General features: G+C 42.6%; 2 protein-coding genes across 2 annotated transcripts in view; both read left to right on the top strand.

The window, feature by feature from the left end:
• LOC143424535 (tyrosine-protein kinase Dnt) overlaps nucleotides 1-2,305 on the top strand; it is a 77,439-nt gene extending 75,134 nt beyond the window's left edge. Inside the window, exons 7-9 of the mRNA XM_076896663.1 lie at nucleotides 43-310; nucleotides 859-1,045; nucleotides 2,043-2,305. Of these exons, the coding sequence (XP_076752778.1) occupies nucleotides 43-310; nucleotides 859-1,045; nucleotides 2,043-2,291 (704 nt within the window). The 3' untranslated portion in view covers nucleotides 2,292-2,305. The remainder of the gene's footprint in view (nucleotides 1-42; nucleotides 311-858; nucleotides 1,046-2,042) is intronic.
• Rpl8 (ribosomal protein L8) overlaps nucleotides 1-14,152 on the top strand; it is a 309,715-nt gene that overhangs the window by 204,734 nt on the left and 90,829 nt on the right. The gene's annotated exons all lie outside the window — the stretch shown is intronic.

The raw sequence follows: 14,152 nt of genomic DNA, 5'->3' as shown, positions 1-14,152 counted from the left end.
GTGGATGGTGCGATTTACGCGAGGCGTTTTGACGTTTTGCAGAAGTGGCATCCGCTTATCAGGCCTCCTTGCTGGTGGTGGAGGGCTCGCAGCTGGCAGGATTGGTGCATGCAAATATTGCTTCGCTAGCTGCAGCTTGTCTGGACAGTTCTTGTCCGCTATTGGCGTATACGAGTACGCCGTGCGAGTTGAATTTGAAGCTGTACCTTACCGACGGAAACCATCATCCTGTGACCAGGGATTTAGTCCACGTTGGCGCGCAGGTTGCCAGGGCAGGGGCATTCTTGCACGGACGGGGCCTTCTGCACAGGTGATCGCATTTCTCCCTCTGCTTGCTTCGCATTCAATAAAATCAATCAATTTTTCACATGTCAGTTCTTATACAATAGTTTCTTCACCATAGAATTACTAATTGTCTGCAGCAATCGTTTATACACAGACACAAATAGTTAAAACAGTACATTCTGCAAACACCTTGCACTTGGTGGACAATTGTCTCACAATTAGGCTACAGATGTTTATGCAAATTCACGTACTTTAACGAACGCAGCTAAGGCCACGGGATGTGAATGGAGATTTGTTTCACCTTTTAAATGTTACATTACTTTGGATACTTTGCATACTTTTGCATGCTACAAGCATTTCGTGCTGTTAAGGTCATTTGAAATTCTCGCAAGTGCATCAACGAATACTGAAACCAGAACTAAGAATATTGCAACTATTATTTATTATTTTGAATGTACAGATATCTCGTTGGAAACTGCAATATTCTTCCGAATATTTAAATAATTTTTTGTTGCAAAATCTTCTCATCGAAATTGTATATAAATATATATGTAACCGACCATATGTTTCCAGGGATATCGCTGCCAGAAATTGTCTGATCGAGCCAAGCAGCCTCCGCGTGCGATTAGCTGATACAGCTTTGGCGCGAGATCTCTTCCCTCAGGATTACCATTGTCTCGGTGATAACGAGAACAGACCCATTCGTTGGATGGCCTTGGAGACCCTCCAGCACAATCAGTACAGCACGGCGACGGACGTGGTACGTACATAATTCCTATCGAACGCCAATAAAGCTCTGAAAGGTTGCCATTTTCTGAACACAATGGCCGATTGGACATTTCCGAACAAACGGGAACAAAAATATCGTGACGGAACAAATTCTTCGTTTACCATACTTTCTAGTCACGTGGACATTAACCCTTTCTAAGCAGAATCGTCTATTTTTCTGATAGAAACATTTCAGATTACATAATTATATGGTTTATTATTATTATTAATATCTTTTTTAAGCAACCGAGGAAAGATTATTTCCGCGAACGTTGTTAAAATATAAAAAGAATTCACTTACATGATAAGCCACGCTTTACAATCAGCACATATTAAGTCACATATGTTTATCATTCATTAAACATGCACATTTCCGACGTACATTGTAACTTTTGTTCTAAGGTTATCACTCGAATGTATAAAACATTTGTTGTGTGCAACAAAATGTATAATTCTCTGCTATCATTCACAGTGCTGTCAATATAAGTAAAGTTGTTGAATATTCATGATAAAAATGCCGATGAATATCATTTTTCTTTTTTACAATATTTTAAACAGTGCAAGCATTCTTTTATCAAATATTTTCATCGATCATAAAATAACGACTCTGTTATCTACTAAAATTAGAACCATACCATTATTAAATCAAAGTTTGCAACCTACAAATACAATTTCCATTGAACTATCAATCCATTTATTGCAACCGAGCGCTTGGTTCTCATTAGAAAGTCAAATTAAATTTCCAAGCATATTTATGTTTAATTCAAAAAAAAAAAAAATAATCAGATACCCACGTGTCATATGTCCACGTATAGTGCCAGATACTCGACGCGAAAATTCTCTACAATCGTAAACATTTTTACATTTTAACAAAATCGCGTGCTACTTGCTCGGTAATTGTACAGGCGATACCAATGCAAATGTAAACGACTAAATTAACCCGATGTCGAACGTGACAAATAATTACGTTTCTCTTTTTTTTTTGCCAGTGGTCATTCGGTGTGTTCCTATGGGAGTTGGCGACGATGGGCCAGCAGCCGTACGTCGAGGTGGACCCGTTCGAGATGATGGCGTGTCTTCGCGACGGTTACCGACTGGCCCAGCCTAGACCGTGTCCAGACGAACTGTTCGCCGTGATGGCCGTCTGCTGGCTGGGCCTGTCGCGTGACCGACCCACCATGCCCCAACTTCTCGCCTACCTGCAAGACTTCCACGACGCCCTCGGTGGTTTCATTTAAAAGAAAAAAAAAAAACATTCGCGCTCGAACGCTTCACGATCTTCCCTCGAAGACACGTTCGAATCACGTCGAGGGGCTTTTCCATCAATGTCGCTCGCGAGGGAGTTACAAACGGAGGCGAGGAAGGGGATGAGTCGACGCGAGAGGACTCGCTTGCACGTTCCAGGGTGAACGAGGAATTCTTTTGAAAGTAACGAGAACACCAGAAGAGGTTAACGGTTCCCGACGAGAACCGGCGAGGAAAGTGGGAAATGAAATCGCACGGGATTGAAATCACTGGCCATTTGCTATTATTGATTGTCACCGACAACACTCGACGCCGCCCCTCCGGCACGGGGCGGTATTGTTTTCGAAATCCCGTTTGGAGAGCTGCCGGGGAATCAAAACAGATGATGGTTGACCGAGCGTCGGTGTAATTTCATGGATTAAAGGTGGGGGATACGGTTGCAAGAACACGTGTTAGCTACATGCGTCCTGGAGCTACGTTTCTCTTCCTTTTCTTTCTATTAAGCCATACGGGAGTATCAGCGAAATTCTTTTCATTTTCTTGTACGAAGTAAATTGTGGTCAAGGATTCTCCAAACGCTATTTTAGTTTAGAATACCGTTGAAATTGCATCGCGAAAGAAATAGAAGAGACATGGACGCGGACGCAGTTATCACAGGTTCCGCTAGCTGTATTTTTCTTTTCAAAACGATTCGATCGTGGACAAACGGGCGAGCTACAGCCCGATCGGTGACAGAAAGATCGCGCGCGGATACATCCGTCCATAGCAGTTAAAAAAGAAACCTGATGCGCACAACATTTTTTCCAGCGTGACAGATAGAGGCGACGCGGCAGAAAACGCGGCGCCCGCGAGCTCACAACCACCGTTCATCATGCACGCCAAACCATCGTCGCACAGGCGCGTTCTCTACTCTTTACATCGCTTCGCCTTTTTCCGATTTTTCCCGACATCGCAACATTTGCACGGTCTCGAAACGCGTCCCGATAAATCACAGTGGCCCTCAGTCGCTCGTTCGAGCTTGGAACGAAGCATTAGGAATTGGTAAACTTTGCTTTCTTTCTCGTTGCACGATTTTATTTGGAACGCTGCGTCGAAATTAAGAGTCAATCGAATCAAAATGAGGAGGAGCGATCGATCTTTTCAGCGGTGCAAAAGAGGTTTGGTATCGCTTTCAAATCGCTATTTACAAATACATTCACGATATCGGTACTATAGTTTACAATTTTCTAATAGCAACATTTGTTTTACGTCTTTGGACACTGATAAAGAAATGAAAATGATTGACCGTATAACTCGAGGGAATTCAGTGAAATTTGCTACGCATTTGTACGCGTGTACGCAGAATTTAGTAGCCCGGCGTGTATTTAGTTGCAATAATATTTACATAATTCATTCGAGCCGAAGGAGAGGAAAGTTAGCCGGTGCGAGTGAAACAGAGCACCAGGCAAGAACGAATTGCTCCTTGCGAATGCATTTCGCGAAAAATCATCGAGATTATTAAAGCTTTCACGAGCATATACAGGCATTTGAAATTCCATTTAGGATTTCTCAACTCGCGGCTTCATGAATATGTACATTTCCCTCCGAACAAAGTGCGAAATAGTTGGAATTAATTCAGTAAAAGTCAAAGTGGAATCGGTATCGTGAATGTACATTTCGTAAGAAGCTCAAGGGATATAAATAAAGCAACCTGTACATGTACGAGAGACAAAATTGTAACGAACGAAGAAATCATGACGGGAGGGAAACTCGATATACAGTCCACTCAAATTTTCAGTGAAAAACAACTTGACGTCAGTATAACTAAAATTACGTTCCTCTTACTTCCCAGATACATATCAGCATCTCAAAAGTAAAACAACGAAATTGATCCCCATGAATATTCTACAAATTATCCACAGACCCTGGTTTCACTTCTTAAAAGTCGTGCGCAACATGAAGGATCCATACTATAAAATAGTTACCCAGATCAAACCAGACAAACTAATCCCTATCTACCATTTCGTTTCCCTCAAAACGAACTCAAGTTCGCAATGAAAAGAACGAAACAACGAGAGCCAAGAATTTCCCATGAGAAGCCAGCAAGCAAATGGCTGATTTCGATGTAATCGCTAATCCCTTCAGCGAGGCGCTCGCGTCGTCCGAGCGTCGCGGGATCCCGCGGCTCTCGTTCAATTGTTGTTTATTAAGAACCGCGATTGCGAAACCTGCATATAATCGTAACCGGAACGGCGGAGAGAGCAGGAGCAACGCCGCTCGGGACGCATAAGAATCTTATTGTCGTATCTGACCTTCGGCAGGCGTATACCGTTGCGTAAATGGGCGGCTCGAGAACCGCGCGCACACCAGCGCTCGTAGTTACGTGGCTATTTAGCCGCACCGCCCAAGTCACTTCGAATATCCACGTACCGCGTCAGGTTGCGCGAATTATGCAGCACATGTCGGGACTAGTCTCGAGCGTCGCGGTTTCGCCCGAGCATTTCCACCACCGTCCGCGACCAGTTTCGATTAATCGAAACGGACAGTTGACGCCGTCTTTCTATCTGGACACCATTCCTCCGGTTGGCTCGCTAAGCGACACGCGCGCACTTTTTAAATATACCCGCGGCGCAAGTGTACGGTGACTCGAGGCGGATCAGCTGGTGGGAATGCCAGCGGACGCTGCGGGACGCCGACGATGGAAACTAGGGTTACGTCGAGCTGTTTTTAAGGATTCATTTCGTAGCCACGCGTAAGATACGGATGAGGAGTAGTTACTTTTTGTTTTATCGGTGGTTGGGGAGATTCGAGTTCTTTTTAGTTGATGTTAAGAGATAGTTGGATGTTAAGGTGTACTTGTATGGTATAGAGAATATTGTATGGGATTGGTGAACGTTTTGTAAATGGTTTTGGTGTTTGGAAAGTTTCTCTTTTATCGACGTAACCCATTTTTCTAACCTGTCACTGAGTTACTGATCCTTTGCGAGCTAATGGCGGACTTAAGAGGGGTTCATCGAGTTAGTTTAAGTTTATGGATATTTCTGTTCTCATACGTACGGTTCTGTACTTGGGAATTAGTGCAAGTTTCTTTTTTAGTGACTCATAGCTACTTTACTTTATCGTTTTTATTTTTTAAGGTGACGTATGTAACTGAGGTTCGCGAGAGGATGAACACGAGTCGATTTGATTCCTCATACCCTCGCAATCAAAACGACTCGAGTCCATTATGACAATAACGGAGGAAGCTTTCAGCTTTTTTCTATGGATAAAATTCACTTTTTCAGCATTTCGACAAAATAATTTCTCCACCACCATTTTGCATTTTCCTTTCTCAATTGAACGGATCAATGTCACGTAGCACATTGATTGAATTCGTTTCAGCAACAAATTCACCGATGATTCGCAAAGGGGTTGAATTTGGAAAGTGAAATACACACGCGCCACCCACTCGAACAAACATTAATTGTAACTGTTGACCACGAAACGGCGTGTTGTTAAATCGAACGATCGGGGCTGATTATTAAAAGTTCAAAGGATGAAATCGTCGACACTAACGAGTGCATTTGTACTTTGATTATCGATTTGTTTCTCGAATCGAGCGGTCCGCGTACCTACATTTAAGCACCAGGCGGGTTTTTTCAGACTCGGATAGTCCTATATATAGATTTCCACTATATTTTTATTGGAAGGCGTATTCACGCGAATATTTAGTCGACTCGCTGTTCTAGTCTTAACTATTAACATACAGTTGGTTATAGATATTTTAAATTACGAGCTTATTTCAAAGATGTACATATATATGAATTATTCAACGGTTCCATTATCCGAATATTATAATTCGATATTCCAAAAAGATAACTTCGATGTCTAGTCGTAAAGTAAAATTTAATTTTACATTCGATAAGTGTAATTAAAATGAAAAAAAAATCAACAACAAGGAACGAAAAGAGGAGGAGATATTTAATTTGCTGCGCGGAGAAGAAGAAAGTTGTTGGGTTTCTTTAAAATGTCTCAAACAACGACCATGTGATCGCGGCAAAAAATTCATGAAAAGATGCAAGATGATATAATACAAACACACACACGCGCGTAATACATACACACGCACACAGACACACACACATGTTTAAATGTACTCGATGTGTAAATGTCGCATGTTCCTGACTACGACCATTAACTTTATCGCACTCTCTCTTTCTCGTCCCTTTCTCCAAGCCCCCTATTTCGACTATACCTCTCAACGCATTATAAAAAGCTGATTCTATGATCTCACCTCGTAACCACTGCCCACGAGCCATTTCTACTACTACCACTACTACTACTACTATTACTACTACTACTAATTAATATCACTATTTAAGCTAACTATCGCTCGCCGCTATTTATCGAATGACGACCGAGCCGTCGGTCCGTTTTTACGAAATCGTCGTCACTATGATGTATTCGGTATCTGTAACCCTTTTCGATGTCATTTTCTCTTAATTAATGGAGGAACAGGGTAGGCTAGCGCTGCACACTTTATCGCTATCGCTGTAAAACGAACGAAGCATGAAAGAAAAGAAAGAAAAGAAAAGAAAAGAAAAAAAAGGAAGGAATAAGGAAAAGCCTCGTGTATCCACGTGAGTGTCACCCTTATTTCCCACCACCCCCTCCTCCGCTCCAATCCTTTGCTGACCATTTCGATTCCTATTTCCACGAGGTGTCCAGCAGAGAAAATCGGCGGTGATGCGGTCGAAACGCCCTCCTTCAGACCCCTCGCCGCCCTTGAACCGCTACCAAAGACCTCGTCGTCAGACAGTTCCAGTCACTGTAAATAATATCTCTAGCGAATGATAGTGGTGCGCCGAGTGAGTTGATTTGTGCAGATTCTATTATTTCCTACGACGGTTTACGGCATTATTTTTCAACAGAAAGTGAAATATACGTGTTAAAAAAAAGGAAAAAGAAAAGAGATTCGAGCGGTTGTTTCATTTGACGCCTGTTCCCTTTTCTAGGTAGAGTGGCTACTTAACCGCTTCGATGGGGTGCAGACATGGTGAACCCCTAACGGATGCTTCGATAATGCTGCTGAAGTATTCCAGTAAGGGTGTTACGTTAAGAGAGTTTGTATTTTGTATTGTGCTTAGTAATTGTTATCGATATTTATGAGCGTTAAATTGTAAAAGCCAATATAATCGAAGATCGCTAACAATGTAATAAATATTGTTGTCCCAGGACACCATGGCGGAGCGGTAAGGATTGCGAAAGGACGCGTCTTCGCTTTTGAAAGAGTGAGTATATATTCGCAGGAGAAATACAAAACGTTTGTTCAATGTTACTCAAAGTTCACGCGCTTTGCTAACAATAATGTATTATCGGCGTAGACTTTCTTTTCAGTTCGTCTTTAGCTTCGTGACGTTACAACGAGGCGTATAAGTGATCACGAGACGAGGCGTACAGTTTAACTTCACAAAGAGCTGATTTGCAAGTCTATTTTGTTTTTCTTCTGCGAAACGCACGCGCAAGCAAACACACGTTCATAAATCTTCAAATTGCTTTCTCGTGATACTCCACGGTTTGCGCTCGTTTTAACATAGTGAAACAATCTGACTCTACAGAGTCACAGGATAGCATAGTACCTGTTTATCCTCTAAATCTTTTTAAAGATCACCCGATATACATTTGTCATTCTAATTAAAATTGACATAACCGTAACAATAATTCTCAAGTGCAGCAACAAATGACCAAACATCGACTGGAAAGAATTTTAAGAAACGCAATGGGGAAAGAATCATACACATCTACGTCCAAAGAATAAAATGAAAAAGTCTAAAGAAGAATATTATCATTTATGTCGATATTTTGTAATGGTTCGAGAAAACAGTCAAAAAAAGATACGAACACCGTTCGTCGCGTGGACCCACGTGTTCTCCAGAGAGCCCAAACATTTGACCAAACATCGGCTAGAAACAATTTTAAGGAACGGAATGCGAAAAGGACCGTACATATCTACATTCAAAGAATAAAATTCAATATCTACATTCAAAGAGTAAAAGTCTAAAGAAGAATATTATCATTTATGTCGATATTTTTTAATAGTTGGAGCAAACAGTCGATGTATTTAAAAAGATACGAGCAGCGATCGTCGCGTGGACCCGCGTGTTCTCCAAAGAGCGCGAAGGTACCATAGGGGCCACCAGCCGGCTGGTAGGAGGCCCTTTCTAAAATCGCGGGAGCCGACCGGAAACGGCGACGGTGGCCCCCCCGAAAGAGAAACGGGCGATGCGAGCCGGTGAGAGCGAGCAACGGCGAGCCAGAAAACTGGTACCGAAAAAAGACGCCGCGCGAAACACGGATGGAGAAAGAGGTGGGTTTTAGACGGTGGTAAAATTGTGGTGGGGCACGCACTATTTCCTAATCGAACCGAGAGAGATAGAGAGAGTGACGCGAGCGAGAGCCGAGCCAGCCGACCAACGAAAATGAAAGTGACGGAGAAAGTTGGGGCATTGTTACGGAGCGTAAAGCCCGGCGTGTGACGATGTTATGCCTCCGGTCTGTAACTGGTTAGGATTTCGAATCGCGCGGCCACGCGTTCCGCACGTGGCGCCAACGATTAAACGCGCTTCATCTCCGAACGATTTCTCATCAGAAACATTTTTTCTATGAACTGGAATCGATTCGAGATACTTGAAAATAGAAGTTTACGTGTTAACGGTCGATTGGTCCGATCGAAACTTTTCAGCTGCGATTTTCGATTACCGTTTCACGGGCGTGTCCCAAGAAATGCCTAACGTCGAGCATTTCGAAATTTCCAGCCGCTTCTATTTACCGCCGTTGCGAAACCCGTTCCACGAGCGTGTCCAAAGAAATTTTGTTCGCCAAATAGAAATTTGCTTTCGTTACTAACGCCTTTTCGGACTTGGCACTGTTTCCTTTTTACCTCTGACACTCCGACTTGGTTACTCCTCGGGCTCGACGTTTGCCAGCGGCTGTGCGAAACATCTGCCCGTCGTCGTATTTACTTTAGCGTTTATATAATAACCCCGCGGGTTTAAATATATAAAATTTCCTAGCGCTTAATTGCATTTTCACGTAACTACGCGAACTTCGTGACGTAAAATTGAAACGTACATACCCGACACGTAACTGTGCACCATCGAATACTCTTTCGTATCCACACGATGTGGTTCTCCATTTTGTATTCACCGATTCGTAACACTCGGGCCACTTCTTTTAATCGAAGGCAACGAGAAAAAAGGCGAAGGCGTTGCTGCCCACTCGAATCAGCTCGAACTCCTTGTAAAATATTGAAATATTCATTTATTTTGTTGCGATACAATATCGCGGTGTAGCAAATAACAGAGTAGAATAATATGGAGGCAGAAAAGAAACTCGCTTAATGGTGCAGAAAGGAGTATCTACATCTCGGGTCCGGTGTTTTCTTAATCGATAACCTGCAGCCGTTTATTCTTCACTTTTTTTTTTACACTTCTCATTATCACACTTTGATTCCAGCAAAGCAGCCGTTTCATGAAACGAACGTAATTATAGTGTACAGGTGTACTAACACAGTTTCAAGGTTAGGTTTCAAAATTGTTAACCCACGTATCGCGCCGTCCGTTTCGATTGCAGCGAGTAATCTTATGAATTATTAGTCGATTTTTATGTCGAGGCTATCGTTACCAAAAACGTCTTACGAATATTTGGCAGGGTGAAAGCCCCAAGGGCCCCCCCTCCCCCACCTCCTCGGGATAGTTACGCCATTCACTATGGATCATTGGTATTGCGATATCTCGAAACTTTCTCTTTCAGTTAATAAATCGTAATAGATTATTAACCACTATTGTGGCGAGGAAAACTTTCTACGTAACAATTGATTATTTCGTGTTACCACAGTTGAATAATTTCCAACAATCGTCGTTGTCACGAGCGTTACGTAATAACCGTCTACGAAACTGTTCTTGAAAGAGGAGACACATTCTTCGCTCCTCTCGACGCGTCCAAGTGTTAGCAGTTTTTTATTTTCAATTTTTCTACGTATCCCCGTGTCTCTCGCTCGCTAATTAAAATTAGAATGCAATTCCCCTTCTGTTCCGTTCAGAGCTTCTGCGAGCGGTATCCAGTTAAAAATGGCCGCGCAAAAAACGATACTCGAGGGCACCGTCGCGGAGGCACTCGGTTCAAGGTACCAACAGTGGCACCAGAGGCGTGAACAACCAAACGAGAAAACGGACAGCCGGACCGGTGTTAAATATTTCCTTCCGAGAAACGGTGTGTAACACAAAAGTGGGAAAGCGTTTCCTTTCCCCGTGGTGCGCTCGATTCCCGTTTCTCGTCGATGCCCAGCGACGACAAGGTTAGCGTTCGCCACGCAGACGGTTGCAACGAGACGCCGTCCAAAAACGAGTGGCGAAAAGCTGTGCGTATAAGTATCCGTGTAATCGATGCGAACAGCAAAACGTTAAAGGCTTACTGACATAAGAGGCGTCGACGAAAGCGCGCGGTTACATAATTCGAGCACGGGACACTCGTCCTCGAGTGAGCACGGTAGGGAACGAATTGCCGACAGTTATGGAGAAAAAAAAAAGAAAAGCGACGGAGACGGCGCAAGAAGCTATATAATTACATTGTTTTGTCGAGCGGACGGAACTCCGCTTTCGACCTGGCCCCGCGCGTTCGCCAGGTCCCTGCTCCAGAAAGGAGTTCGTTCACGGAGGACGTCCGCATCTCGAGGATGCGCGCTGCACCCGATATCGATTTTCGACGAGTAGATGCACAAACGTGCAACGATATTGGTACAGTTTAAATTGGAGAGGCTGTCGAAAAATCTTGGATGATTAAAAATTGGCGACACGTCTTCGTTATTGATCCTTCTTCTTCCGCTAGAACTGGAGAACTTGAAAATGGCGCTTTCTAAAGCTTCTTAGACGTGAAAGTGTTTAGTGGATTCGCAGAGCGTAATGGAGATTTAATTGACGAAATTAAGGAAGTCCACGACGAGCATCCTCGTGTCCCGTTCGAATTAGTCGCTCACTTCGCTTCCGGTCCCATAAATTGATCGATCTAAACGAGGTTTTAGAACTTGTAAGCTGTCAGGGTTTATCATTCGAGCGTGCATGTTACAATAATCGTAGCACGATAATCGGTGCTGTTGTCAGGCACCAGTTGCAAATATACGACCAAAACACATGTCATGGGTATGTTAAATAAAAAGCGTGTCACTCATATAGAGACACCCGGTATTTCTCGAGTTAAAAGTAGCTAATTAAATCGTCAACCATAATAGTAGTGGTTAATTAAATTCCTGACCTTCGTACAGTCATATTTTATCAACACTTTTTGTTAAATTTCTTGCGTACAATTTTTTTACGTGATATGCAAATGACTGTTTTATTGTGGCGGGTAACATTGTTCCTTAATTAAATTCATGTAAAATAAAGTGCAATTACGTGATTTGGACTCGATTCGATAAAAATTCTAAATATAAACGATACAATGTTCTCTATACGTAGATACGTGTAAGTTATAGGAAATTGTGCTGGATTTCGTTTCTGTGCGAACCTGCCATTCTTTCGTTGGAAATACACGATGTAAATTAACTAAAATACTCGCTATTTTCTATGCATTTACCGACGTATCAAAAATAATATAATTACACCGATAGAAAAAAGTGGACTGAAAATAAGACAGTATTAGTCATCCATTAAGAACGCGATTCGTAAGAACGTTTCAGAAAATTCGCTGTGTACTGAAATAATTATCAGAGCAGAGTGGTTGTAAATATTAGAAATGTTAGCAAGAATCTCGAAAAATTATTCGATGGTCATTTCTCTACGAGATGATCGCACCAAATACAAAGTTCGAGAAACAGGTTTACGCTTGCGTCAGAAAAAAAAATTATTCGTAGGAATGAGAAACCTTTAATGGGTAATTACATTACCTACACGTATAGTTTAACGAACTGTATATTTGTATAGAAACTGTCACGAATTTAAATGGCATTCTCAAGCGGAAGCTATGTGACAGATGACCAAACCTCGCCACGTTTTAATTAAACGACAGAGGGGACCTGCGAAAAGTGCAATATTCCAGACAATATCGTAAGGAACGATCATATTTTGCAAATGGTCAGAATTTTACGTAACAAAAGTGTCATTTCTAAGCGCGTTAAAATGCCACATTATACCGTATCGTTGAAATAGATAAAAACTTTTTTAACACGCGCTGGATGACCTTCGGAGAGATACGATAAAGAGAAGATAAATAGCAGTCTCGCAACTGGAAATTTGTTGCGCGAGGATTAGTCATCTGTTGCCCAATTTCGAAAAATACACCTCCACCGATGGAATGAGCGTCACGTGCATCGGTGCAAGCAGCTAAGAAAGAGAAAGAAAAAAAGAAGAAAGAAGAGGAAAACAGCGTTGAACTGCCCGTGAAAAATACCGATGATACTTTTAATTCAAGGACGACTGAGTCGAACCGCAAGAAAATAGTGCCCAATCAGTTCATACTTCTTAATGCTTAATTAAATTTAGAAATTTTTTAATAATCTTTCATTCATTCGTGATCTGGACCAGAACGCAAGATCATCCCACCGAGGACCAACGTTCTTTCCATTCGCGTACCAACTCATTCGTGATTGTACTACCAAACTGACTTGAAAAAAAAGTAAATTAAAAAACGAAATATCAAAATCTCAGATAAAAGAAATTTTAACGAAGAAATAATTTAAAAAGCAGAAATAAAAAGCAAGTAAAAGATACCAAGAAAAGAAGACTGAAGGTACGATAAGCAGTGAGCTAGGTCGAGGACCAATCGCCCAACCCCCCCAGTCTGACCACCGCGAACCTCTTTGTCCCTCGTGCTTTCGTTCGAACCAGCAATTACCGTGCTTTCTAGCTGGGCCAGGTAAAACAATCGAAGGCAGGCTCCGCAGCTATATAAACCAACGAGCATGAGACGACCGGTCCTTAATCGGACAAGGAAAAACTGGTTCCGCGAGCAGTGGGACCGGAGATCGGAACCGCGATGAACGAATCCAGGAAAGGAACGACACGAACGGACGTTTTGTCGCCCTGATATCGGGGAAGATTAAAATCGAGATCGACTGGCAGTCCCCTGGGTCCTTTCGAGGCTGAATATAAATTAGGATCAGAACCGCGTTACCGCGAACGATTGCTCGGCGACTTACACTTGTAACCCTGATGCAAAATTATTAGAATACTTGCTTAATACTGATAAATGGCTTGTAGAAAGTGTTACGATATCGATCGATGATGAGGATTGCAACAGGGCTTAAGAAAGTTGTGAAATCGTTTGATATTTACGGTTATATTGGAATATATCGTGTATAAGACTTTTATAAGCCTCGATAACGGTATAGAAAATTGTCTGGCTAGTTACATCAATCCTATTCGTCGATGTAACAAAAATTCTCCGGTAAACCGACTTTAACCAGAAACGAAGACAACTTGGTCAGCGAAAGAAGAGATACAGAACAAATTCCAAGCGTGCAACGATCTCGTCACGAATTTTCTCAATGGTGGCTGCACTTCCAGGCTACAGTGTCCGTGTAAACCATTGTAATGTGTTTCTCATAGCCATAGAGGAATGCTAATCGCGAGAAGCGTCGCGATTCATCGTCTTTCGACTTAATTAGTCTATCGTTTCCGCCTCGAAACGCGGCTCGAGGTGGACGAAGAAAATGGCGAAAAATCGTGGCTATGCACGCGGGAGTGGTGGCCACACGAGGGCCAGACAAACGGAGGATCGGCTGGAGATCTAATCGGAAAGGAGACACGAATCGAGCCGTGGCGATCGAGCGAACGGTCGGGTTAGTGAAACACTTGGAAAGGCGGCTCAAGGCTCGGCTAGCCTTGGACGCGTTAGATTGCCT

Source organism: Xylocopa sonorina, chromosome 6 (genome assembly GCF_050948175.1).
Source record: "Xylocopa sonorina isolate GNS202 chromosome 6, iyXylSono1_principal, whole genome shotgun sequence".
In the NCBI taxonomy this organism is placed as follows: domain Eukaryota; kingdom Metazoa; phylum Arthropoda; class Insecta; order Hymenoptera; family Apidae; genus Xylocopa; species Xylocopa sonorina.
The sequence above is the reverse complement of the archived record's forward strand: the minus strand, read 5'-3'. Positions and strand labels throughout refer to the sequence as shown.